The sequence below is a fragment of the Thermobia domestica genome, chromosome 5 (genome assembly GCF_964235325.1).
Source record: "Thermobia domestica chromosome 5, izTheDome1.hap1.1, whole genome shotgun sequence".
In the NCBI taxonomy this organism is placed as follows: domain Eukaryota; kingdom Metazoa; phylum Arthropoda; class Insecta; order Zygentoma; family Lepismatidae; genus Thermobia; species Thermobia domestica.
Genome location: NC_137458.1, coordinates 21,723,093 through 21,749,706, shown reverse-complemented (window position 1 = coordinate 21,749,706; position 26,614 = coordinate 21,723,093). Strand labels below are relative to the sequence as shown.

Genomic DNA, 26,614 nt, shown 5'->3' with positions numbered 1-26,614 from the left:
TCTCTATCGAGGCATTTGAACTTGGTAGGGCAAAACAAAAACTGACAAGAAATTCAATTACTTTTCAATGAATATATTCTTTCTTGAAATGAGATAATGTATCACACCACCAGCTTTGTTACTTTTGTTAGAAATGTTCCCTTCTCTCATTTTGTCTTCACTTGCATACATTGTAACATGGTTAAGATCACCAAAAGGTTCTTCACATATACAGTATCTCTGCCTCTGGAAAAATTTTCTCTACTTCAGCAGCACAATCTTTAACAGCAGCTCAGTTGTATGGCAAAAACTTTAACGAAATTCACTCCATGTTTGAAAATGCACAAAATGTTTTTCGTGTCCACTCGTCAATGCAATCTGCTACAGCTGAATAGAAGTTAATAACATTTTGTCTGCAAGAGGTCTCGAAACCTTCTAGACTGAGCATTTCACCGCATATAAACTCCTTTTTTTTTTTTTCTCCCAGCATAAACAGAAGACTGACAATTTATTTTTTCATATTAACAACTAAGGCAACTTCATCCTCAAATTTCAACACAGCTTTACAAAATTTTTTATCTGGCTCTGTAAGAAAATTCGGTATAAAAAAGGTTTTCGTTTATTAAAAACAATCATAAAGTATTGTTGGACCTTTCTCCAAGCTTAGGAAGTAAGGTCTGAGAGATTTATACATTTCAGTTAAACGATTCAAAACAGACTCCACAGAAAACCGCCTGGTTTTGAAATGGCCAAGCTTCTATCTCAGCAAATCCACATAAAGATTTTAGTTTCTCTCCTCTAACAGTAACCAAGTGAGAATACTGGAATACCTTCTGAATATCGCGCACTTGAAGCAGACTGTCTCACTCAGTAATGCTACAAACAGACCACATGGCGAAGACAACGCAGTGATATGTTTGAGAAACAAACGCACATCACGCGCAGGGCACTGCACTGAACAGTGTAGACAACTCAAATTAGTCACTTACAATTTTTTCTCAAATACTCATATTTGAGATCACAGTTATTGTAATTCTAACTTTGAGTTTTATTTGTTTATTTTTATTTCGTTATTATTATTTTTCCTTGTTGAAAAGAAGTAATAAAATAGCAGGAGCAGTTTCAGAAAAGTCTAAAGAGTAGAAATCTAAGATATACTCCAGAGATGATCAGATATACAATCTCATTAAGTGAAGGATAGTAGATTATTTCTATCACTTGAATATCGAATACTTAATTAAAAAAAAAAAAATCGCACGAATGATATTAATTTATGTTTTAGAGGGAAACCAGGACATTTTGGCGTTTCGAAAAATTTCTTCGGAACAAGGGGATACATGATGCGAATCCGGTACTGTCCCTGTTAAACCGGGACATCTAGGATACCTACTCATATTTATCCACAGAGGACACGTTTGCTGATTTTAAAGCTTTATTCACATGCAAATTGTACATTAGTAAATAATTTCAAAAGTTTATTGACGGGTGCAATAGGATGCATATTTAATATTAAAAAATACAAATCCATCTGAGCTTACATCCTTGTAATTAATTATAACACGTATTGTTTCAAGGCTCCGCTCACCTCTTTCTCAGTGTGACATATTCAGTTGCATCGCTAATTAACTCAAATGAAATACCTTATAAAATGAAATCCTATTCAAGTTAATTCCACACTTCCAAGTTATAATGGGTGCAAGTGCTAAACTGTTCCTCTTGATAATCCGTCAAAAGGCAGAAAAACTGTTTCACAAGTGCACCGAGGAAGAGACAAAATTAACCTTGAAACAGTTTGTGCCAATTTATTACAAGCAGAATTACCAAATTTCATACAAGTAAAAGAGAGCGTCTCATTTTAAGTAGTGGTATTTGAAACAAACTGGCGCAGAAGACTCGGGTTTGATTCCTGGTGGGAGTTTATGTGGTTCGGATCCCATGTTAAGTGTAGGTATATGTCTCACATGGCCTTGTTGCTGAGCGGGATACTAAAGTCAAATTAAATCAAAATCAAACAAAACACTCTCAGGAAAGGATTAAGTTCTTCCATCGCGAACTCAATGAGTAAAGCGAGGTTATTTCAAGTTTGCAACGAATGTGAAATATCCCTTATTCGAAAAATCTTAGTGTATTCAGTATGAAAAAAAAAGTATTACCATAAGCACCAACACGAAGAAAAGAAAGATATATATACAGGGTGTTTCAAAACAACATCGTCAACGTTTGGAAGGTGTCTCCTGACACCAAGATAAGAAAAAATATAGACCAACCTGGGATCAGAAATCCGTCATTTCGGAGTTACAGGCTATCGTAAACATGAAAAAATGAATTTTAAAGGTCCATAGCTCCAATACTAATGGAACATGCCGTAGTCGGGCCAAGACTTCACTCAGGAACTAATATGTGAGCTATCCAAAGATACACGTTTCAGAATCCTAAGATACTCACTCAACCATGCTTATAGAGTACGTAAACAGAGCTGAATTCCCTAAACAAGGCTAAATTTCATAATTATCTAGTTTTTGAAAGATAATACAGTAAGGAAAACAATATAATTTCAACAATCGATCTAGCTGTTTATTCACTCGACTCATCGACTCGACTCATCGTTTAGAATGATTCCGATTGTTTCTCATTTGGAATCATTCTAAGGGCGTAACTACTATGAAGCAAAACCCAACAACACGGTGGGCCCGACCTTCTAAAGAGGCCCTTCAGCCTAGCTTTTTAATGGGCCGAATCGACCTCCTTTTCAGCTTTGTCTTAATCGGTAATGTACGATAGTTTTGAACGTTAAATAAATAATAAAAAATTAAATTAACTTTGCATGCTTCAAATGAAATTAAAAGTAAACATTTGCTCTTATAATTTTCAGATTTTAGTAATCAAATTTGACATGGGTTGTATTGCTTTCTTACCATTATTTTTCAGGTACCTAGAACCAATTTTAGAATTGTCTCTTCACCCCTAGACCCATTATTTACAAAAACAAATAAGTGATCCTGTAAAACTATTTTTCAGAATCTCTTACGTGTTTTATCCTTATCAGCTTTTAAACAAAACAATTAAAACATGCTACAGTTGAGACATGTTCTTTTAATCTTGTACAGTATCTCATGAACGGACATGCAATTTTGCCGATGCTCGTTTCTGTAACATATGTTTAATTTCCTATCAGCTCAGCAGTGCAAATTTTGCATATCGCTGACGCAAACTGATACGAAATGGAGCTACCTGTTGTTTTTGTGGTTTGGCACGCATACAAGTACAAGGTGGTCCAGAAGTGGGCGTACCCCCCCCCCCCCCCCTTCAGTTTCAACAGTATAGTGTTAGTTATGGTAGAATGTCTGTACACAATTACTTTGAAGTCTTAAGAGTCTTAAGAGTCATAAACATTGGTATTATCACCATCCATGTCATAACACAGCTGAATTCTGCTCCAAGTTCTCGCAGATGTTTTGCAGAGATACTCCGGAGTCACGAGGTGAAGGTGTGTTCCCAAACTGCTCGTAATTCCTGCGTTGTGTGATATCGAGTGTTTCTTACTTGTTGCTTTATGAAACCCCAGAGAGTATTGTCTGGTGTCGTCAGATCGAGACTTCTTGGAGGCCAGGCAAAGGGAGGTGGTGAAAATGCACAACCTCTTCTAATCCAGAGGCCAGGAAGCGTCTGATTCTGGTACGTACGCACTTGAATCGCGAAGTATGCTGGTGCTCCATGCCAAGCAATGTTACCAGACAATACCTAGCGATATTTCTAAACAAATGTGGGTAAAACCTAAAACCGTCAGAAAACACCAATTAGGGGTACGCCCACTTCCGGACCACGCTGTGTTTTAATAGCCAGAAGAAATATCTATTTTAGTTGGTGGGAAACTCATCAGAAAATTTCATGGCTTCGAATGGGAAATTTGCTATTACAAAACTGACAACACTGTGTTACACTTCTATATGTATGAAGATCATGTTCGTAAATTATATATATATATATATATATATATATATATATATATATATATATATATATATATAATTTACGAACATGATCTTTCCGCAACGATTCTGATTTGTTTTAATTCCTGTTGTACAGTAAGCTTTACTAGCATCACTGGAATAAATAACATTAGAAAAATACATGGTAATATTACGTCAACTTACAATCCTGATCATAGAACCGGTTTTTAAATGTTTTGAATGATACTACTAGTCTTATCATACATGTAGTTGTATTATGTAACCTAAAGGATACTAATAAATGCAAATATTAAATATAAATTACTTACCAATGGCTAAACCAAACACACACGAGTACACAGCAAGTGCAATAAAGTTCTCTGAGAGCGTGCTGAGTATGGTTGAAAGGCCTCCGATTGTCAATGCAACATTGTTAACAACAAGGGCGTCAATTTTTGGATGATCGGACAACCAGCCACAAACGACTCGGCCTATTGTGTTCGTAATTCCTATGAGGGACAGTAGGAAAGCACCGGCGTCTTTGGAGGCTCCGCCCAAGTTCGCTCTGTCTGCAAAAAAGCACAAAAAGAAAATTAGAAAATATCACTTCAATGAGAGCAAGATTTATGTTTTGGTAGTACTGTATAAAATGAGTTTTACACACAGTGATTTCTTCCGAGGTGACCGCATGTCATCTGCCCTGAGTCAACAAAAGGTTTGCAATTTATGACAAAAGAATATGTTTAGAACGAATTTCTTTTAAGAAAGTCACAGGTAACCTAAGCTAAGAGCCCGTAGAGTTTTAGAAAGGAATTGTAAGCACAAAAAAACAAAATGGCGTCACGTTGTTCTAGTAGTCACACAAAGGACTTTACAAGAAATATCTATGAGTGTGTACCATTTCGTATATTAATGAATCACCTAATATAATAAGTACACATAATAGTATAATGCATACCGACGATTCAAATGTGCTTTCAAATATTCCTAACCAAGAATACTAAATTTCATGTACTTGAATAGAAACATGGACAGAAAAATAATGAGCTTCGTATAATCAGAAACAAAACAAGCATAATATATTTTAGTCAATTATCTAATAACAAATTGTAACCATAATTCTTTCCATATTAATGGTAAACTGTAAACGAATACAATTTAGTAAGGAAAATAAATTTGTAAGTGTTTGAATATCTGAAAATCTGTCATTTAGCAAAACTACCTAAGAAGTTACACAAAATTATATCCTTATTTCGTAACAAACTATTATCAATCAATAATTTTACAATTGTATATCATGAACTTTTCATTCACTGTTAACATACGAAATTATATTTGGGGGAAATTGTGCTTTAGTAAGAAGAATTTTTACCCTGAAGAAGAAGAAAAAAAAAGAGGTTTAAGGTTAATGTCTTCTACGTCTTATGGTTTCTGTTTCGGGAAGACTTTTCATAGTTCTCTGATAACTTCGAGAAAAACAGATTAAAAAAAAAAAAAAATCAAAAAGACAGAAATATCATAAAGTATAACAGATACGGTTTCAAGGCTCTGTTACCTCATTCTCAATGTAATTTTTTGAGTGTTAATAGCACCATTTTTATATCTAGTTCTTAAAATAATTAACATAATGTATATTTGTACTTTGTTTACGACCGAAATTTCTACTATTAAGCCTTTAATTATTGCTAACCACTAATTCACCCATTAATTACATATAAAACACATATTAATTACGTATGAATCACTGTAATTGTTTTGCAAACTTCTGACAATAGTGGAAATTTATTAACTCCCCAGTAAATTATTAGTTGGGAGAATTTTCCAAAATATTAAGTAGGGGTATTTCCCTCAACTTCTCAGGGTTTTGCACCGTCCATCGAACATTTCTGAAATGTTTTTCTGCCTTGCGATGGGGTTTTTTTTTTTTTTTTTTTTTTTAAGCAACACTTTAGATCCAAGGGCCTTATCCAGTTGCAGTGATATAAACAGACTTTGGGGGAGATGGCTAAAATTCAGTTCAAATGTACAACAGATTATGTAGGTTCTATATTTCACAAGCAAATTGTTCTAAAATGGATGGAACATAATCAAAGAATACGAAACATTAACATTAATGTCAGTGCAAAATCAATGAAAGACCAATAATTCTTCCACTTATCTCAAAAACCAAAGGAGGTAGATGGCTGAAATTAAGTTCTAATGTAGAAGAGACTATGTAGATTCTATATTTCGAAAGCAAATTATTCTAAAATGGATGAAACATAGTAAAATATCACGAAACATTAACATTAAAATCAATGGAAAATCAGAGCTCTCTCACTTTGTGGTGGACAAACACCGTGCTCGTGGGTTCTCCCGTTTCCTCACACTTTCTTAATTCCACCATTTCATTCATCTCTCATCACCGTCTCCTTTAGCCTAACTGGCATAAACGTGGGACGCAAAACTTAAAGATTTCATTTCATTTCATTTCAGGGCTCTCTCGTGGCTGAGCGGTTAGCGTACGCGCCTTTTGGCAGGGGCACCCGGGTTCGATTATCGGCGGAAGCTCATGTGATTCGGATCCCACGTTAAGCTGTATGTCCACGTCTCATATGCCCTCGCTGCTGAGAGAGTAAATAATCAAATCAAATCAATGGAAAATCAATGAAAAAATGAAGTCATCCAAATACCTCAAAAACCATAATAAAGAGATGGCTAATTAAAAGTTTATTGAAAAGATATAATGAAGACCTTAAAAATGATGTATTGCACCTTGCCCGTAAGGAAAATATGGATAGAATATTGTCCAAAGTCGAGTTTGTGTAAAATCAAAACTAATAATAAAGTATATGCATCTTCTGCGAATTACCCAGGTCGCTCCACGCGAAGTTACGTACTTGAAATATCTCACATCTGGATTTGGAATCTCCAGACTCGATTTATCACGCAATGTGACTTTTGACTTGATTACGTGACACAGTCTGAGCACATTCTGGTTTGTCACAGTGTTCTTATGACAAACCAGATAGGAAATGAAATGAAATGAAATCTATGGGTTTTACGTCCCACGGTTATGCCGGTTAGGCTAAAGGAGACGGAGATTATGAGAAATGAATGAAATGGTGGAATTAAGAAAGTGGGAGGAAACGGGAAAACCCCGAGAAAACCCACGAGCACGGTGTTTGTCCACCACAAAGTCCACACGGCGCGAGCTGGCATCGAACCAGGGACCCCAAGCACCGGAGGTGAACGCCCTACCAGTGAGCCACCTCGCCCCCAAACCAGATAGGCCATTTGCACACCATATCATGGAAGTATGAAATAAATTTGCACAACTTCTCGTTTTAAAAGGTTTTTTGTTCGACTTATAGGTTTTCTTAGTGTGAAAAATTCCAGCAACATATCATCCCAAGTTTAGTAGCGTAGCCGAATAAGTTACACTGAGGAAGACGTGAACAGAGCCTTGAAACAATATGTGTTATAGTTTTGCTAATGCATCATTTGAGGAGGATGGAATTACAAGACTGTTCCACATTGAAATGGGAAGAAGGAAAGGAAGAATTTCAGGGAGGCTTGATAAATACTTGCCACTTTCATTTTTAAAAAAAATATATTGTATATCTTAATTAACAAAAGATTGGCTACTTACCAATGAATTCTTCCTTGTAAAGCCTAAATATTTTCAAACGTTTCGGAACTCAAAGCTGATTCCATCATCAGTGGCAAGGTGGAAAGGATTAGAACGGATAGCAGATAAAAGGTGTAAAACAAGGAATACATTCCACTAAATAAATAAATGTAACGTAAAAAATGGATCCTGACATGTCAGAAGCAGAGCGAAGTGCAAACGGAGTGAACTGAATCGAAGGAAACGCGGTGTTTATGCAGTGTTGGGTAAGTTACTTGTAAAAATATAGCGCGTTACAAGTTACTTTACTTTCTCTTAAAATGTAACGCGTTACTTGCCCCCGAAAAGTCACTGTTACTTTACTTCGAAAGTAACGCGTTAGTAACGCGTTACTTTTAGGTCCGAAACTTTAAAAATGTGAAAAAAATTATGACTTCAATTTTCCGTACTACTATTACTACGGCTATTATTATTATTATTATTATTATTATTATTATTAATATTATTATTATTATTATTATTATTATTATTATTATTATTATTATTATTATTATTATTATTATTATTATTATTATTATTATTATTATTATTGCACATTCTGAATCGCTTTATGCAAATGCAATGACAAATTTTTACTTGATATATGGACATTTTCATATAATGTAACATTGATAAAATGCCATACTGCGTTACTCGTAGAGATGGACACGAGCGAGTTTTCTTTGACACTCGATTCGACTAGAAACAGACATCTTTGAGCTCGACCCGAGAACTCGAATCGAAAAATTTCCTCCAACTCGACTCGAATTGGGGTCGAGTTCCAAGTCGACTTGAGCCAAATCTGATGTGTAGTTTCGAGTACATTCTTCAAGTATATTACATAGACAGTATAATTATTATCAATGACACTACTACTACTACTACAAGTTTTATTATTATTTTTATTATTATTATTATTATTATTATTATTATTATTATTATTATTATTATTATTATTATTATTATTATTATTATTATTATTATTATTATTATTATTATTATTATTATTATTATAACACTGTATATAAAATGAAAGATAGGCGGTTTGTATTCGAATACTAAAAAACTAGTTGATTGCCAACCTTGGTAGTCGTGAAGTCTCGGAGTCAAGGACATTGTTCACGAGCTTCTGAATTTGGGTTGAGGGTCTAGGTTGAGTATTCGGGCTCGTGCCAAACACTTAAATGTTATAGGGCAGTGGCCAAATATCTTCAAAACTGCTCGGCCCGGGTTTAGAATTGTCAACGACTCGAGCAGCTCGGCTCACAGCTCATTCACTATCGACCTGAACCGAGAAGTGAGCCGAGCCAACAGCTCACCCAACCGACTCGGCTAGAGCCCTCGGCTCAGTTGAGCTGAACCGAGCAAATGGCTCATCCCTACCAAGCCAGCTCGAGCCAATGGTTCACCCCAAGTGAGCCGGCTCGAGCCATCTTCTCAGTTGAGCCGAGCCGAGCTGAGCTCTTTATAAAAAATTTCTTGTGGTCTCATTATCGAGTCGAGACGAGATGCGAACAGTGTCCCCTCTCGTGAGCAACACTAAAAGTATTCCGTGGCTTTCGTTTTCCAGTGTAATCAGGCCATGATTTCAAGACGACTTAAAACAAACGAGCCATTTATCAAACTCGATGCGAAAAACTGAATCGGCTTGGAACTCGACTCGAAGTTATTACCCTTGACTTGACTCGAAACTCGACTTGAATTCGAGTCGAGTCGAGTTTTAGCTTGACTCGTGTTCATCCCTATGCGTTAGAAAAAAAGGTTGCTTATTATTATTCTGCTAAAGTAATTATAATAATAACAATGTAGTTATGTAAAATTAAAAATAAAGAATATAGAGAAACATTACACTACTCTATGATCAACGGGACTCTAGGATAAGCAAACTGATCTGGAAGAACTCCAATATTACATACCATCAGCAAACTCTTTTCTAGTAATAAAGTAGGCCTGCTCATCAAAACACAGTTTATTCATATTAACCCCTTACTGTAAATCGTTAATTATGACACCCTTGTTGTTGATAAATATTTTCCGCCGGGGTACTTCAGACACTTTACTTTTAAATTCTGTCCAACATCATCCTCAACTCTTAAGAAAAAAGTATCCTTTCAAATGTTCGAAGGGTAAAATATTTTCGTTCTCCATCTTTATAAAACAATACCAATCAAAGTAAAATAGACTACCGGTATCATTGCACTCCTAGTTCACTCACTGAATGTATTGATTTGAAGCTGTCAAAATCTACGACAAAATCTTCCAGGTGCTTGCAATCAGTACACGTGATTTCCCTAAGGCTGTTCTCATCTTCAAAAAACAGCAAGTGGCACTACTAACTTATCTGTTTCTCTGTGTGTCTGTGACTGTCGGTCACTGACATACATAGTTCATGTTCGATTGTTTCATTCTGAGAAATTCACTTACAGGAAAGAAACATTTGTTTCCGAAAAAAATATACATATATTGTATTTACTCATCCGAAATGTAACGCGAAAAAAATAACGCAAACTAGGTACGTTACTTAAAAATTTGTAACGCGTTACCGTTAGTTACTTTGGAGAAAATGTAACGCGTTACTAGGAAACGTTACTTAAAAAGTAACGCGTTACTTGCGTTACATTACTTCCCAACACTGTGTTTATGTTACGTCAGTATTGCCAGATTCAAAATATGCATCAAAGGTAGGTAACCAAATTCTATCAAAGTTGCCAGTATTCAGATTTAAAACAGGTTTATATTTATGAATAAAAAAATGATTCTTTAATCACCCGTTGTTTCTTTGTTTTTGCTGAACCTATCACATTAACCTCTTTTATATTATGTGTATGTTGTTTTAAATGAAGCGCCAATATTGTATGTCTACTTGGAAAGTAAGATAACTTACCTGCGAGGTACATAAATGGCACGAAAAATCCCATCAACGTGAGGAATCCGCTGGCACACAACAGGAGGAATGTTGGAGATTTGAGTAAAGACACATCTAGCATTGTTGCCAAAGTCTTCCTCACAGCCAATGGACAAATTTTGCAGCTCTGTTCTTGCTCTTGTTCAATTTCTTTTTTCGTTGGCAGTTTCGTCACGGACATGTGATAGCCTAAAGAGTTCTATAAAAAAAGAAAAAGAAAAAAGAACTGATTAGTAAAGTAACAATTAATGCAATATATTAGATTCCATCTGTAAATATTCCCAGTGCTTTGCTTTCTCTTGGCGGTACGCAATTTTGGAAAGATTCTAGAATGCTGGTCTGCACACATACAGGTAAAGGTGAGTTAGTAACCAGAATGGTTACTTTCTTTATCAAAGCTAAGTATTCAATTCACATAGTAATGCCAAGCAAGCGATAGCCAGTGAAGGCAGGTTAGTAGCTAGATTGATTAGAACCCTGCCCAGAATTTTACGACGCAGCGATAGCGTTTAGCAGTGTGTCTGTTATCAAATAAAACTTACGTTTCTAAGAGATATAATGTAATGTTTAGAAAATAAAACATTATCTTGACACTAATTTAGAGTATATTGTAAAATGTGAGCATTAAGTTGTCTCCATGGCAGTGGCGGCGTAAGGCAAACTGGGGCCCGGGGCCAGCGAAGTAGATCGGGGCCCCTTCTCGAACAATCATGATTTATACACTGCTATTTTTGACATTCATTTGCATAATCATTCTTCCTGTTTACTCCTCCCCCCCCCCCTTTCCCATTGGCGTGTGTGTTTAAACCATCTTAATTTGGAATATATTAAATAAATGGGGGTGAAATTCAGCATTCCTCTATATATTTATAATGTTCAGAATCGCCTTTAGGCTGGTAACTAAAAATAAAACCGGACCTAATTTTTAAACAAAGGACATGATAGATAAAAAATTAGAAATACAATTGTAACGGAAACTACAACCCACGCCAGGAATCACATAATCTTAAGAAGAAACAAAACGCAACAACAAAGAATCCATAATTTATCCTACACCTATCCTGTACTATCCTAGTTTAAAAGTGTAATGTAATTAGATAGAATAGTGGAAATAATCTCCTAATAATACATTTAGAGACAAATTTACGCACAAAATGTAACAATGAGTTGATATTGAAAAAATTGCAAATAATTTAACCGATGCGATTTCTAAATGAAAGCTCTAAGTTTTCTAGAATTTTCTTGTTCGGTTCTCACCTGTGGTGTTTTTCCTGTTCAATTTCTCATATGGTTAAGTTTTATTCATGGTTTCTCATCTGTCTGAGTTTATGCCAAATGGGTTTTATTTGATTATATTTTTCTCCTACAATTAGCCCCATTCACTTTAACATTCGGTTTCTCTCTAATGATCATACATAATACTTAAACACTTTTTTTTTTTTTTTTAACCGAACTATTAGTAAATAGTAGAGATGCAAAAAACCCGGCTTTTTTGAATCGATGGTTTTTTTCACATAAAAAGCCGGCTTTTTTGGGAAAAAAACGAGAATTTTGGAAATTTTGGCTTTTTTCATATTCATGATTTTTCTATCTAAATAGCTTTCTTATAGTATATTCTATAGTTAGATAAGAATTCCATGACCTAAATGCCATATTTCGCTCTAAAATTCACCATCAAGATGGATGGAGCACATGTTTTACATGGAGCTAACATGAAGAATGTAGTATTTGAGGGCAATTTTAGAGGCTATTTAACTTTATTTTAACTTTTGAGTTATCGATATTTTTTCTTCTCGATATCATTTCAGTTTGTCGTCTGTTTCATTTCTAAGAGCTTAGTACTCTAGCTTCTAACGCAGAAGTTAAACTTACGTTTTTCTATATATCCGTCAAAGCGTACGTTTTTCAATATACCCGTCTAACCGTACTTCCACATTTCTGTTATACTGTAGCTGTGCAACGATTTAGCAATAATTTTCCGGATACAACCTTGAATACTAATTTATACAAATAATCAGTAGCGGATTTAGAAACGTACTTTGGGACGGGTTTCTCTGATTGTTTCATTTTCTAAAATGTCCTAATTTTATTTGGGAGGAGCTTGAAGTTTATGAGTACAGGCATAACTAATACTGTATTTCGTTTCGTTTATATATTTAGCGATAATCTTCCGGATACAACCTTGAAGATCATTTTATACTGAGAATCAGTGGCGGATTTAGAAAAGTATTTTGGGAGGGTTTTTTTCTTACTAATGTTTAGTTTTTCTAAACATTCGTAATTTTTATTTGACGGCAGCTTAAAGTTTATGAGTAAAGGCATAACTAATAGATATTTCGTTTGTTTTAGACATTCCGTAATTTTGGGGAACAGGCTTCAGTCCGAAAGACCGCCCCCCCCTAACCCTCGCAAAACCGTCACTGCTGGTAATTAGTAATAATAACTATTTAAAAACAATAAGAAATGAAGTCAGCCAACTCACAGTACACGCACTATTTCTACTTCATAGATGGAATGAAGAAAAGTTTTGTCAGAATGGTCGAATGCTGAGTTGAATCCCGGACTTCTTGATAGAAGCGCAAAAGCTCCAGTCAATCATGTTTGTTGTGCAGTTGTATTTATCTTAACTTAAATATATTCCGTAGTCCTTTTTTTGTGTGTGTGTTGGTGGGGTGGGGAGAGTTCCATAATGATATGAAGGGTGTGAGCCAAGAACATGGTAACTAACAAATTTTCAATTGCTGAGTTACGCAGCATCAGATAGGCAGCAACGCATACCGCTTCGTTTAATCCCTCATGTATAGATTTATGTGAAAAATCAGCTTTCCGACTTTCAAAATGGATTGTGCAGCAGAAAATTTCTAATTTCTTAAAATAGTAAAATTATGGGTTACCATGTTCTTATCTCACACCCTTCATGTTCAATCCCTCTTGTTAAAAATACAGAAAACTTGAGGACTGAATAAACCGAGATGGTGCTTATATAAAACTGTAGAATTTCAAGAATATACAAAACCAAAAGCTTTAGGTGTGCAGCCTTTAAGTGTATTATATAAATCTAAGTATTTTTTTTATGTTTTATTTTAATTTTATTTTGTTCCAAAAAGAGGGTATGGAATATTTTGAAGTAAAAATACTACATAGAATTCTGCTACTTATTTGAGTATTATTTTAAAAGAAGTATTTACTTTTAGGGTTGGCTGGTTTACACCAGCTATTTTTCTTCTTTTTTTTTTAAATAAACAACTGGTTTAAACCGAAAAAAAAATAAAAGGTACGAAAAATGCGAATCGTGTGAACTTCATGGTGACGTTTCCATACATCAAACCATCTGCATTAGTTTTATTTTCTTTTCACCTTTTAATCAAGGTGTCCCATGTTCAATTCTCGGTCGAACAACAACCCTTCTTTCATGCGTAAACAAAGTAGCGGTTCGGATGTCACTTTAAGCGAAAGTCTTCTCCTTGATAACCTCGGTATTACGTAAGGATGTTAAGCCTGAACATACGAAACGAAATTAAATTGTATATTTCTGCATGCCTGAATGCCTGTTGTTTTATAAAGAAGCCAAGGTTGCTTAAATATACTGATATAAATTGACAAAATTTATCGATTGCCTACGTAGCTTCCAACATTAGCTTGGATTGTATTTTCAATGATATGTACGCACTAAATTTGTAATTTAATACCTCAGTTTTAGCGTATTGATTATGATACGTTGACCTTTAAATTTTACATGCAAAGCAATAACAGGACGTTTTTCGTTATTGTTTTACATTTAGAGTAATAACGGGATTTTCCCGATGGCTAGGGCGGGAGTTTCTCAATTTAAGAAATTTACTGACCGGACTTCTTTAAGCTTATGTGACCTCTTCCAGCATAACCCCGTTGTTGCATAATGACACCAAGGCGAAACAAACTTATTTCTGTGAATATGTAATATAAATACATAAAGCAAAATATCTAAACCCAAAAGAACCTGGTTTAAACCAAAAAAGCCTAGTTTAAACTCCCCCCAAAAAACGGGTTTTTGGCATTTTCAAAAACAACCATGGCTCTTGCCAACCCTGCTTACTTTTGTATGTAGGAGGTTAAAAAAAATATTATATACATTGGTTAATCCTTTGGAATTCATAATGTAAATATGTTGAGAAGTAAAACTGTTTGAAATATCTTTTCGAAATTCATGGTTTATTTTCGAGGTTTTATATTATTACCGGCATCAACCACTAATTAAATGACTTTTTGTGTTGTAGAGAAGCGAAACAAAATCTGGTTTATCAATTTAAAGCAGAATTTTCAAAAAAGCCCAAAATTTCCCAAGCAAAAAAGCGAAGCAGAAAAAACCGAGTTTTTTTCCAAAAAAGCCGGTTTTTTTCCGAGCCCTTGCATCTCTAGTAAATAGTGACTAGAATACATTTCTCTCTTGCGTGTCTTTTTCACTTATCTTTTACTAGGTTTCTCTGCAGTGATAATATACGATCTTTTTAGTCCCACTGCTTTAGCGGAAATATCAATGAACTAGAAGTTACGCACTAGAATGTTCCTCTCCAGCTTATCTTTTTGGATCAAAAGATTCGATATATTTCAATCAAAAATTTTCTTGTACGCCTTATATCTGGCCAACTACATATAGTGTATCCTAACCCAAACTATTACTTAAACTCAGTATGGTGTGCTTTCAAATATTTAGGATCAATATTAACAGACGAAAATCATATTCACGAAGAAATTAAATGTCGACTAAAAGCAGGGAATTCGTGTTACCATTCGGTTCAATATCTCTTGTCGTCGCGAATTCTGTCGAAGAATTTGAAGCTTAAAATATATAAAACGATAATCATGCCTGGTATTCTGTATGGTTGCGAAACTTGGTCGCTTACTCTGAGGGAAGAACATAGACTGAAAGTATTTGAGAACAAGATCCTGAGACGAATATTCGGACCCAAGAGGAACGGGAATGGGGAATGGCGGAAACTTCATAACGAGGAACTACATAGTTTATATGGTTTACCCAACATTGTTAGGGTCGTCAAGTCTAGGAGGCTTAGGTGGGCAGGTCATGTAGCTAGAATGGAAGAAAGTAGGAACGCTTTCAAAGTCTTGACTGGAAGACCCATAGGGAAACGACCATTAGGAAGACCTAGGCGCAGATGGGAGGATAATATTAAGATGGATCTCGAAGAGATAGGAATACAAAGTAGAAACTGGATGCAATTAGCTAAGGATACAAGTCAGTGGAGAGCTTTTGTGAACGCGGCACTGAACCTCCGGGTTCCATAGGCCATAGAGTTAGTTAGTTAGTTAGTTATGGTGTGCTTGTTCCGTTAAAAAAAAAAAAAAAAACTCAATTTAGATGCCGTTCAAAAATTCTGTGGCCCCTGATCCAAAAACTAATTATTGGCCAAGATCGCAATCTTTTTATGCATTTTTTGGATCATTCCTAAAATTCTTGTTTACTATTGTTTCTAGATTCCACAATTGATTTATGATTACATTGCTTTGTATTTAATAATTCAATCATATTTATATTCTGTCACTTATGACTATTTCCATTACCACTTACTAACACACTTAGTATTAGAAAATATTATTAGAAAGTATTAGAAACAAGAAAACATGAATACATTGAATAATTGTGGATATTTCATAGATTAAATATGTGAGGACAGAATTCTACTACGGGTAGAATCTACTACGTACTTTTCATTACCACCCATCACCAGTCAATTGATAGATTTTTACGGCTTTTTATTATTCTTTTGGCACTTTTGTAATTTTATTGTCTTAAGTTGAAACATGAAACTAGTTTCGATGATAGTTCCACTACCTTATTAGCCTGAATATAGAATAGAATAGAATAGAAATAAGTATAATTAAAAGGGATTTGCTGCTGCCAGTAGCCAATCAGAAGAAAGATATCTTAGCTGTTGTATGTATATACGATTATACAGTTATCCTGTATCACATAGTGTCTGATGAAGCCAAAGAGTTAGTTGGCGAAACTGTAACACGTGTTAAATTTTAACGAAAATATATAGTTTTGCTCAGCAAATAATTAGTTTATATTTACTTATTATAATTATATATATATATAACAAGGGGGTATTATGATGGCAGTAGAAAATAAGAATGGGAAGGTAGTCAGCGAGAGAAATGCCGTCATAGGAAGGTGGAAAGAATACATTGAAGACTTATATGAGAGTAGGGATAGACCGTGTAGCCTAAATGTTGAAGTAGAAAATGAAGTAGGCGAGGATGATAAAGGATTTAGTATTCTTGGGGATGAGTTTGAAAAGGCTCTATCCGAGATTAGGAATGGAAAGGCAACCGGAATAGATAACATACCAATCGAATTCATTAAAAATATAGGAGAAAAGAGAAAGAAAGAATTGTTCCGACTATGCAATGAAATATATGAAACAGGAGAATGGCCAAAAGACTTTCTGAAAACGATCATGATACCGATGGCTAAGAAATCGAACCCAAAGAGATGTGAGGATTATAGAACTATTAGTCTCATATCTCATGCAGCTAAAATTCTGCTCCGAATACTGAACAGAAGGTTATATGAAAGAACAAATGAAGAAGTTGAGGAGGAGCAGTTCGGGTTTAGAAGAGGCAAGGGCACAAGAGATGCAATTGGATTATTAAGGACGATCGGTGAAAGATTTATAGAAAAAGGGAAAGAGGTGTATGTTATATTTATTGGTCTAAAAAAGGCTTTTGACCGCGTGAATTGGGAATTGTTGTTGGGAGTTCTAACGAAGATAGGGTTGGAATGGAAAGATAGAAGACTTATAAGAAACTTATACATGAACCAACAAGTAAGTGTTAGGATAGGGGAAGAACTGACGGAAGAGAGTGCAATTGGAAGGGGAGTTCGACAAGGATGCTGCCTCTCGCCAACACTATTTAATGTCTATCTAGAAGAGATAGTGAAAAAGAGTTTACATGATGATGATGGTATTTCGGTAGGAGGTAGAATGATTAGATGCATAAGATTTGCAGATGATATGGCGCTTGTTGCAGAATCTGAAAAGAAAATCAATAAAATGTTAGAAAAAATAAGAAAGGGCTTTGAAGAATATGGGATGAAAATAAATGTTAGAAAAACAAAAGCCATGGTGATTGGAACGAAGGGGTCTGTGTCAAATATAAAAGTAGGAAAAGAGAAAATAGAACAAGTGAATAGTTTTCGATATCTGGGTAGTATTCTTACTAATAACATGAAGTGTGAACGTGAAATAAAAGCAAGGATAGGAATGGCGAAAGAAGCCTTTAGGAGGAAGAAAAGTCTGTTTTGTGGGACCTTGAAGAAAGAATTGAGAAAAAGACTCATAAAATGCTTCGTGTGGAGTGTTGTACTGTATGGGGCGGAAACGTGGACATTACGTAAAGGTGATGAAAATCGACTGGAAGCCTTCGAAATGTGGGTGTGGAGAAGAATGGAAAGAATTAGTTGGGTCGAGCGGAAAACGAATGAGAGAGTGTTAGAAATGGTGGGTGAGAAAAGAACACTTTTAGATATTATTAGGAAGAGGAAGAGAAACTGGTTGGGACATTGTCTAAGAAGAGATTGTATCATGAGAGACGTCCTAGAGGGTATGGTGTCGGGAAAGAGAGGCAGAGGGCGAAGGAGACTACAATTAATGGATGATATAAAAACAGAAAGATCATACGCGAAGACGAAGAAGTTAGCGGAAGACCATGGAGCATGGAAGCTTCTCAGCTGCGGCAAGTGACCTGCAAATAATGGCAGAATACCTATGATGATGATGATGATTTACTTATTAGCCTATTCCACCAGCATTCAGAATACTACCTTTTATGCTCTGGTAGCTGTGAAAGTTTCAACTATATTATAAAAATCCAAAGTAGATGCTATTTCATTTTCGATAGAAAGAATGGCCAGATTCGTGAGTCTTTCTTGATTCATTTTGAAGAGCAAGTATGATTGTATCAGCTTCATTTTGCTGGAAGACCTTTCACGTGATGCGACAGATACGGGCAGTGTGATCAAAATCTGAAGAGCGGTTGCCAAACTTTTGTAAGCTTCAAGCCCCATTGAAGGCATATTTCAGTATGCCTTGTGGGGAAAAGTTAAGTTGTTCTTTATCTTTCTGAGCACATCTTAGTGAATGGATTATATCCTTACAATCCTGAAATAATTCTACGGCATCCAGGTCATTTGGGCAGAACAAAGCCAAATAAGAGCAACATGCTTTTAGCCTTTCCTCGCTCTCAACATGTAGCTGCTGCACAAAGTTGGCAAAGTAAAAGAATAGTTCTATTTTATTTTCATCTAAATATAGAAGGAAATAGTATAACATAATTCACGTAAATTACTTTTTCTTTTGAATATTTGAACATTTGTTTTCTTATTGAACATTTTCTTCACTCTAAATTTGTGGGCTGAAGTGTAAATTCATACCCCACAAAACAAAAGCAAAGAAGGGGAAACCAGCTAAGGAAAAGGATTTCGCTAGCTGAAAATTAGACTTGTGAAGGACAAAAGAAACAAGACAGAAGTAAAACAAGTGAATCAGGACTATAGCGTCCCCTAATAAAGCATTCTGTACATTGATCACTTCTTTGTGCCCTTCCCTTGAACTGATAAATAAATAAATATATAAACAGTGATATTTTAGAAGCAGGCTAGCAAACGGGGTCCATTACTTGCATCATAAGACCTTATAATGAAAACAGCACAATATACTTCGATTTTTCTTTTATTATATTTTAATCTAAGCTCAGCTTTTTCCTTTAAATTTCTCTGAAGTTGTTGAACAGAGTGAAACTTTTATTTTATTCACATTGTATTACACATACGTTTTTTCCTTTAAATTTCTTTGAGGCCCCAAGAGACTGAAACTTTTATTTCATTTATTTTTCACCTACATTCAGCTTTTTTTCTTTAATTTTTAGGGGCCCCAAAAAAGTGAAACGTTTATTATTTTTTAACCTACATTCAGCCTTTTCCTTTAAATTTCTTTGGGGCCCCCAAGGTAATAACATTTTTATTTTATTTATTTTAAATCTACATTCAGTTTTTTTTTTTTTTTTAATTTCTTTGCGGGTCCGCAAGAGAGTGAAGCCCTGAGCTATAGCTTGTTTAGTGTATACGGAAGTCCGGCACTGATTAGTTTTATTCGGCAGATACTTCTGTTATTTCATCTGTTATTTGGTGTAATATTGATTGACAATTAATTGCGTTTACTTTTAGGGAAGGTGTGGATTATAAACCTTGACGGCCCTTGTAAGGTTCATGCTAACAAGTTTCTTTAGTAATTATTTTTTACCTACCGTCCGGGGGCCCCCACAAAGTGGGGCCCGGGGCGGGGGCACCGCTCGCCCCACCCTTACGCCGCTACTGTTCCATGGTGAGGATCTTATATGAGTCCTAGCATTCCAGTAATCTCTCTAAAGAAAAATATAAGTTATTCTAACATATATGTTGCTGAAGGAAATTTGAAAGCCAACAGAACTAATGTGTTGCTACAGAAATTATAATAGCAGATTATGAAAATAAATAAACAAATAAATAAATAAATAACATAATTTTAGTAGTCATTTCTAATCTTCCCGTAAGACAGGGTTACTTTGCATCAGAATTAAGGAATTTTAAAGAAAATCGCATGTAACTTTCAAACGTAATGATTTAGAACACCATATTTTAAACATATAATAGCTAGATATGTAAGGAAAACATTTGTGCAAGTGCATTAATAAACATTTAGTATGACCATAGTTATTAAAATATAAACTTTGGTGCAAAGTAACCCCATAGGTTGGGATACTTTGCACAAAATACAAAAGGGTATGTCCACGAAAACAGGGACAAAAATTCATAAAAGAAAAATAGTTATAATTTTTAATCAAGTTGTTCTTTTGATAAAAATATGGTTGTATGTAGCTGGCATCCTTAATTTTTTTTCAGAGAATTACTATTTTCTTATTTTTTCCGTAGGTTACCTTTTATCTACTAAGTTTTAATGTTGATTATATTATACAAGCTTTATTGCATAGGTCTTATTTTTTTCTGTCGGTATCCCAAGTAAAATGTCATATAACTGATGAAACCTTTTCTTAAAGTAAAGTTCAATGTTCAACTTAATTAAACTGTGCTTATTTCAAGTTATTATAAATGTATGTTGCTTATACTTAACAATAAAAGATCGTTGACAAATGTAACGTGAGTTACCTGACTCTCTGCATATTCCACTAAAATAAGTAGCCATAAAATGTAAATAAAAATTTAATATTTTTGCCATAATTAAATTATGTGTGTCCCTATCTTACATAATAATTTCATGTACATAGCTATGCCAGGACAAGAGAAAATGTACTGAAAAATCACAGGTTCTGAATGTAGGGAAAAAATTTGTAACGTAAGTTACTATAGTATTTTCTTTTCTCCTAGGTTTGCTGTATCATATAAAATGACGATATTTGGTAATTACTGTATAAATATGACAACTTTCCTTTCTTTAGAAAAAAAAAAGCGGAGCTTTTAAGTTTATTTGTGGTTAGTATTCTTCAAAATATACGTCATTACGTAACGTGAGTTACCATGGACATACCCAAAAACGTATGTACAACATATGAACATAATGTTTCTGTACAATGTTTTCCCTTCAGTATTTATACATTTCACTTCCTACACAAAACTGCGTGCAGTCTACAAATATTGATATTAGAATGATGGTACTGATACCAGTACTCAATTTGTAAAGAAAATTATGTATTTTCTGGTATCGGCACAGGAACCATATTCTGATAATTTAACATATGCTACACAAAAATGCAAACTCAAAAAAAAAAAAAAAATCCCTGTGAACTGATTTGCCTTGGTTGCTGTTTATATCCGAGAATATCATCCCAAACGTAATCAGTGGAATATTTACGGGCTTTGGGACTTTCAGACTGAAGCCTATCCAAATTGCATGATTTAAAAAAAAAAAATCTAATGTTAGTCATTCCTATGCATATAAGCTTCAAGCCCCTCCTCCCAAAAGTCTAGTAATTAAAAAAAAAAAACTAAGCTTTTCTGAGTGAAGCCCTCCTCAAACTAATTTTCTGGATCCGCCACTCTTCATAACTTATTTCCAAAAAAAATCCATTCTAGCATCTACCTAAATAGGAAATTTACCTAAAATTAGAAGGCAGGAGGTACCAGCAGTAGTAATTTCCTATCTAAGGGGTTACTTTGGACCGATGCAAAGTAACCGCGATTAGAGGCTGAAACCGCCTTCTCCCAGTTTTATCTTTCTTATGACTTTAAAACGTTTCACACTTCAATTTCAACTATTGTTAGAAAGTCCCATTATACACAGTAGTATTCTACAAAACTGACTTAATTTTGATGGAAATTCTTGTAGGTGATATCTTTCAAATTTTATCGGCCTTTACAGCGACTGCTTCCCATACCTCTACAACAACGAATCCTCCCGGTAATTAGAACTGAAGTTAACTGCTAATATTATAGCCAAAATATAGTCAGGTGGTCTATCTTACGGTGGCAGTTGAAACTTTCTTTTTACAGTTCATGGTTTCACCGACAGAGGACTGTACAACTCTTTTCATATTTTGTACAAAGTAATTTCTCATGTTCAAAGTAACCCCGTCTTACAGTACAATTTACTACTAGCTCAATATATATGATCTTGAGCTATGAGTGCCCAAAAAGTAGGTATACACCCCTGCATTGATCAAGTATAACATTCTAGCTTATATATTTATTTGCTTAGGCTGTTTCGAGTTTAAGAAATAAGTAAAAAGACATTAAGAACAAATAATAAAGAAATTATATCTAATATTAAGGGACTGTATACCTACTTTTGGGCCACCCTATATATATATATATATATATATATATATATATATATATATATATATATATATATATATATATATATATATATATATATATATATATAAAAGAATGCTCAGCAAAGAGACCCATTCCAACGCAAGGTCAAGATGAGCTCTTGGCTAGCCTACCATTCCGCATCGTTGGTTCTAGTATCTATGTTGTTAGGGAATATTACAAATAATAAAATAGTAGTACATTATTTTCTTACCTGTGACGTATATTGAGGTAAACGTAACAAACTGGCGCTGAAAAATATATCATCTCTGTAAAAAGGCCTCATACCCTCAGCTCTTTGGAGTCGCCTGCTCCGCCTGGCCAAGTTCGTTCTGGAGTGTCTTGGAGTTTGTTTATTGTCCATATTCAAAGAGTTTTTGTTATTATCAAGGAGTTCTTCTTGCTTATTCTCGTTGTCTTCATCTTCTCCTCGATATTCCTCTTCGACCGTTTTTAATTCGCTAATTGTTGCCACCTTCATTATTGACCCACTGACTAACTGTGGCGTTGAGTCTGTCTTTTCGTCACTGTCTTTCTCTGCGGTAATACCAGGTGGGGGAACAAACGAAGGTACACTAAATCTTTTCCGATCACTTCTTTCCATAATATATTTGGCAAAGTTCAAAGATTGACTAGACATTTTTCTCCCACCTAAACCAACAGCACTGCTACTTTTCATAATAGGACTTCCCGTTATTTGCTGCAGGTCCTCATTGGTTCCAACGTTATTGACTGACCCATTTATAAGACTTCTGTCTCCAATATTTTCCGGTAACTTTTCGTAATCACCAAAACTATTGATTGAGTCCCATTTTCTCATTTCGTCTCGCGCCCTTTTGATTCTTTGGAGGAGAGGTAGGGTTTCATGAGAGGTTGCGTTCCCTGTTTTTCTCTTCAATTTTTGTTTTGGCGGTTGTAGCGGCCGGAACAAGGCACCAAATACAGCGCAGTTCAGAATAATGCCTGAAAAACACATGTAAGTAATGGTTAAATTCTAAATACTTTTTTAACACTAACATTTCAAGTAGCACAGATCGTTGGACCAACGTTGGGAGACGATAAATTCGTCGAGAAATTGTTGGGCCAACATTGTTCCAACTTCTTCATTGTTTGGGATATTAGGGCCTTTCTGTTTCAAGTGTGCCCTCGGAAAATATGTGAAAAATACTTCGGCCTCACTCTCGCCATCCCTCTTACGTTAGGAAACCATCCTTTTCTTTTGGGAAAAGAAGTGAATGACGTTGACTGTGTTCCTAATTTGTCATTCTGTCGTTTGGTCTTGGCGAGTGAAGATCGTAGACTATCTAGAATTGCTAATAAGACAGTGTGTAGCGAAGTCCGTGAAATAATTCAATGTGGAAATCTGGTCCGCATCCAGCTATTGAAAAATCTCGGCCAAAGCAAACTTGTCCCTCCTCTATCAAGGGAGGTACGAAGAAACACATATTGACAGCAGCGCCAGCAGGACATACTTGAAATAAAAAGGCTCTAGTACCAACCAAAGAACACTACTAGAGAAACGAGAGCAATAACCATCTTTATCTACAATTATTACAATATTAAATATTATAATTAGAGTCCGGATTTTTATGTAATATCAACCTCCTAAATATGTACATAAATATGTAACAAATATCGCTTAAAATGTAAGAAATATGTAATATTATATAAGAATATGTAATATTACATATGTTACATATTTATGAAAACTTAATATTAACACACGTATGAGTATGCAATATTTAAACGAATTATGAAAATAAAAAGGAAAATCTACTACACTTTATCCTGCTTAATGCAAGTCCCCCAATGAAGTGAAATGCTTGAACAGCTGAGACAGCCATACGTCACTGACGTGACTGATTGTAGGATAATAAAAATCAGACGCGAATGAAGGAAGATGTGAATCGGCTAGAGAGAAACAGAAAAGCCCCGAGAAAAGCAATACATATGGCACTTGTACGTCAGAAATCTCACGTGGTGTGCTGTGGTCTTGAAATGAATTATACGCAATATACAAATTTAAATACTAAAAGCAACTTAAGATGAAATATATTGCTTTATATATATTTATTTCATGCAGGGAAAAGCAGTCCTATATCTTTTAAACAATACCAGCTGAACTAACATTGAAGAATATTTCCACTAATGAACATTTTAATTTTGAAATTAAGTACTTACAAACGATGTGCCTGCAGTTCAACTGTGTGTTGTTGCACAATGGGTTACAAGGTACATTTCCAAATGATCAGAAGTAAAATTTTGTCGGCGATCGGATAAAATATTCTTGTATGCAGAGAATGCTCTCTCCACATCAGATGAGGTAACAGGATCGTATTTCAACAGGGGGGTGTAGTTGGGGAAATATCTTCAGGGGGTTCTTGTTTCACCACTGAGAATCTCACACACTGCCAATAGGCTGTCGTAACCCGGGTTTCTTTCCAGCACTGCATTTAGTTTCTTTCGAACTTTTTTCCTACATCTCCACACACACCTTGTAGCAGTCTCTTTGCATCCTCTGTGATTTCCATGGATTCCGGAAGAGGCCGCCCAACATATTTTTTTATTCTAAATTAAATTTCAGTAAACGCAAAATTTTAAGACAGTTTTATGTAAAAAATATATATATATATATATATATATATATATATATATATGTAGAATCCATAGAAATATGTAATATTGGTCATTATATGTAAAAATATGTAATATGAAACTTGAGTTGAAGCACAGGTGTGAACCACAAACATTTAAGGATTTGACGAACCTACATATGAAGGAAAAAATATGTAATTACATACTAATCCGGATATTAATTATAATACTAGAAATGAGGAAAGGCCTAGAAAACAAGAAGGGGAACCCAAACTTCTACACCATCTACTACATTCTAAAAAAAACAATACAGGGTGACCCAAAAGTAACAGTCCCATATTGATCGGCTCATGCCATTTTATATCATTTACTTATACAGATATTGACTTAGTTTCCTTATTATGTGTTTTTAACATATTTTCACTTATATGTTAAACTCGGAACAGACCAAGGATGTTATAAATAGAGGATCTGCCCATATGTATCTTCATCCTATTAAATCGATGAAGCCAAAAAACAACCGAGCATCGGCACGTCTGATTGGCTATTCTCGTTTCTGCCATCGTCTGATTGGCTACTTTCGTTTCCGCCATGATTGTTGGTTCAAAACATTGCGATCCTATTGGGCGGAGTGGGCAGAGTAGGGGTGGCGAAACTGTGACGTATGGCTTCAAGATTTTGTTGTAAGGGCAGATCCTCTATTTTATAAGATCCTTGGAACAGACCTTAGCAAATAAATTCATTATTTAAATAAAGTAAAATGATGTACTTGTGCAACGCAGGGCTGTATAGCTACTTTTGGGCCACCCTATATTGTACCATTAATGGACCTACCTTACGAATATAAGTAATCAAAATAATAAATGAAATACCCTCGGCATTGAATTGGTACTGTCTACGTAGCAATTTGGTCTTCTCATAACATGTACAGGTATTGACCAGTAGGCCTAAGTTTTGATGTATTCAGTACCTTTCCTTTAAGAATCTACACGACATAAAACTTTATCAACTAAGACTAAGTTACATATAAGTTACCTGCTTGTATTAACAAGGTCCCCCTCCAACCAAAGTGTCCTATAAGCATTCTTCCGAGTGGAGCCATGAGGAATGTTCCGATACCTGATCCACATACTGCAATTCCAGTTGCAAGGGCTCTCTTCTTCTCAAAATAGAAACCAGTGGTTATCACAGCAGGTACATAAATTAAACCAAATCCAATTCCTGTAACCAGTTACAGAAAAATAAATATAATTATTAACCTTCAATCTGACAATTAGTTTACAGTACAAGTAGGCTACAACAAATACGCAACGGATTAGTAATTGCATTATCTTGCAAGCTACACTACACAACACAAGTACAAAAAAAAGTAGGTCTGAGATACAGGCCCGTATTGATTACATTACTCTCAAATAGGGCTCCCAGGTTCTAAGACTAAAAACCGAACACCCTATGATGATTTACAGTATGATTCAAGTCACACACTTTTTTTTTTTTGGCTAAATATCAGAATTACTAGATAATAAATGATTCCTATTAGTCTAGTATCGACGACTAATAAAAGCGATATTTTTTAAAGTATCGCTCGAATGATCTTAAATTATGTTTTGGAGAAAAATCGGGATATTTAGAGTTTTGGATAATTTTGTGAGAACAGATAATGTAAA

General features: G+C 34.9%; 1 protein-coding gene across 1 annotated transcript in view; it reads right to left on the bottom strand.

Annotated features, from left to right (window-relative positions):
- Window positions 1-26,614, bottom strand: part of LOC145685786 (monocarboxylate transporter 14) — a 135,196-nt gene that overhangs the window by 7,454 nt on the left and 101,128 nt on the right. The window contains exons 4-7 of the mRNA XM_081758314.1: window positions 25,983-26,168; window positions 22,567-23,315; window positions 10,463-10,682; window positions 4,259-4,498 (exon numbers count right to left, since the gene is read on the bottom strand). Coding sequence (XP_081614440.1) covers window positions 4,259-4,498; window positions 10,463-10,682; window positions 22,567-23,315; window positions 25,983-26,168 — 1,395 coding nt within the window. The remainder of the gene's footprint in view (window positions 1-4,258; window positions 4,499-10,462; window positions 10,683-22,566; window positions 23,316-25,982; window positions 26,169-26,614) is intronic.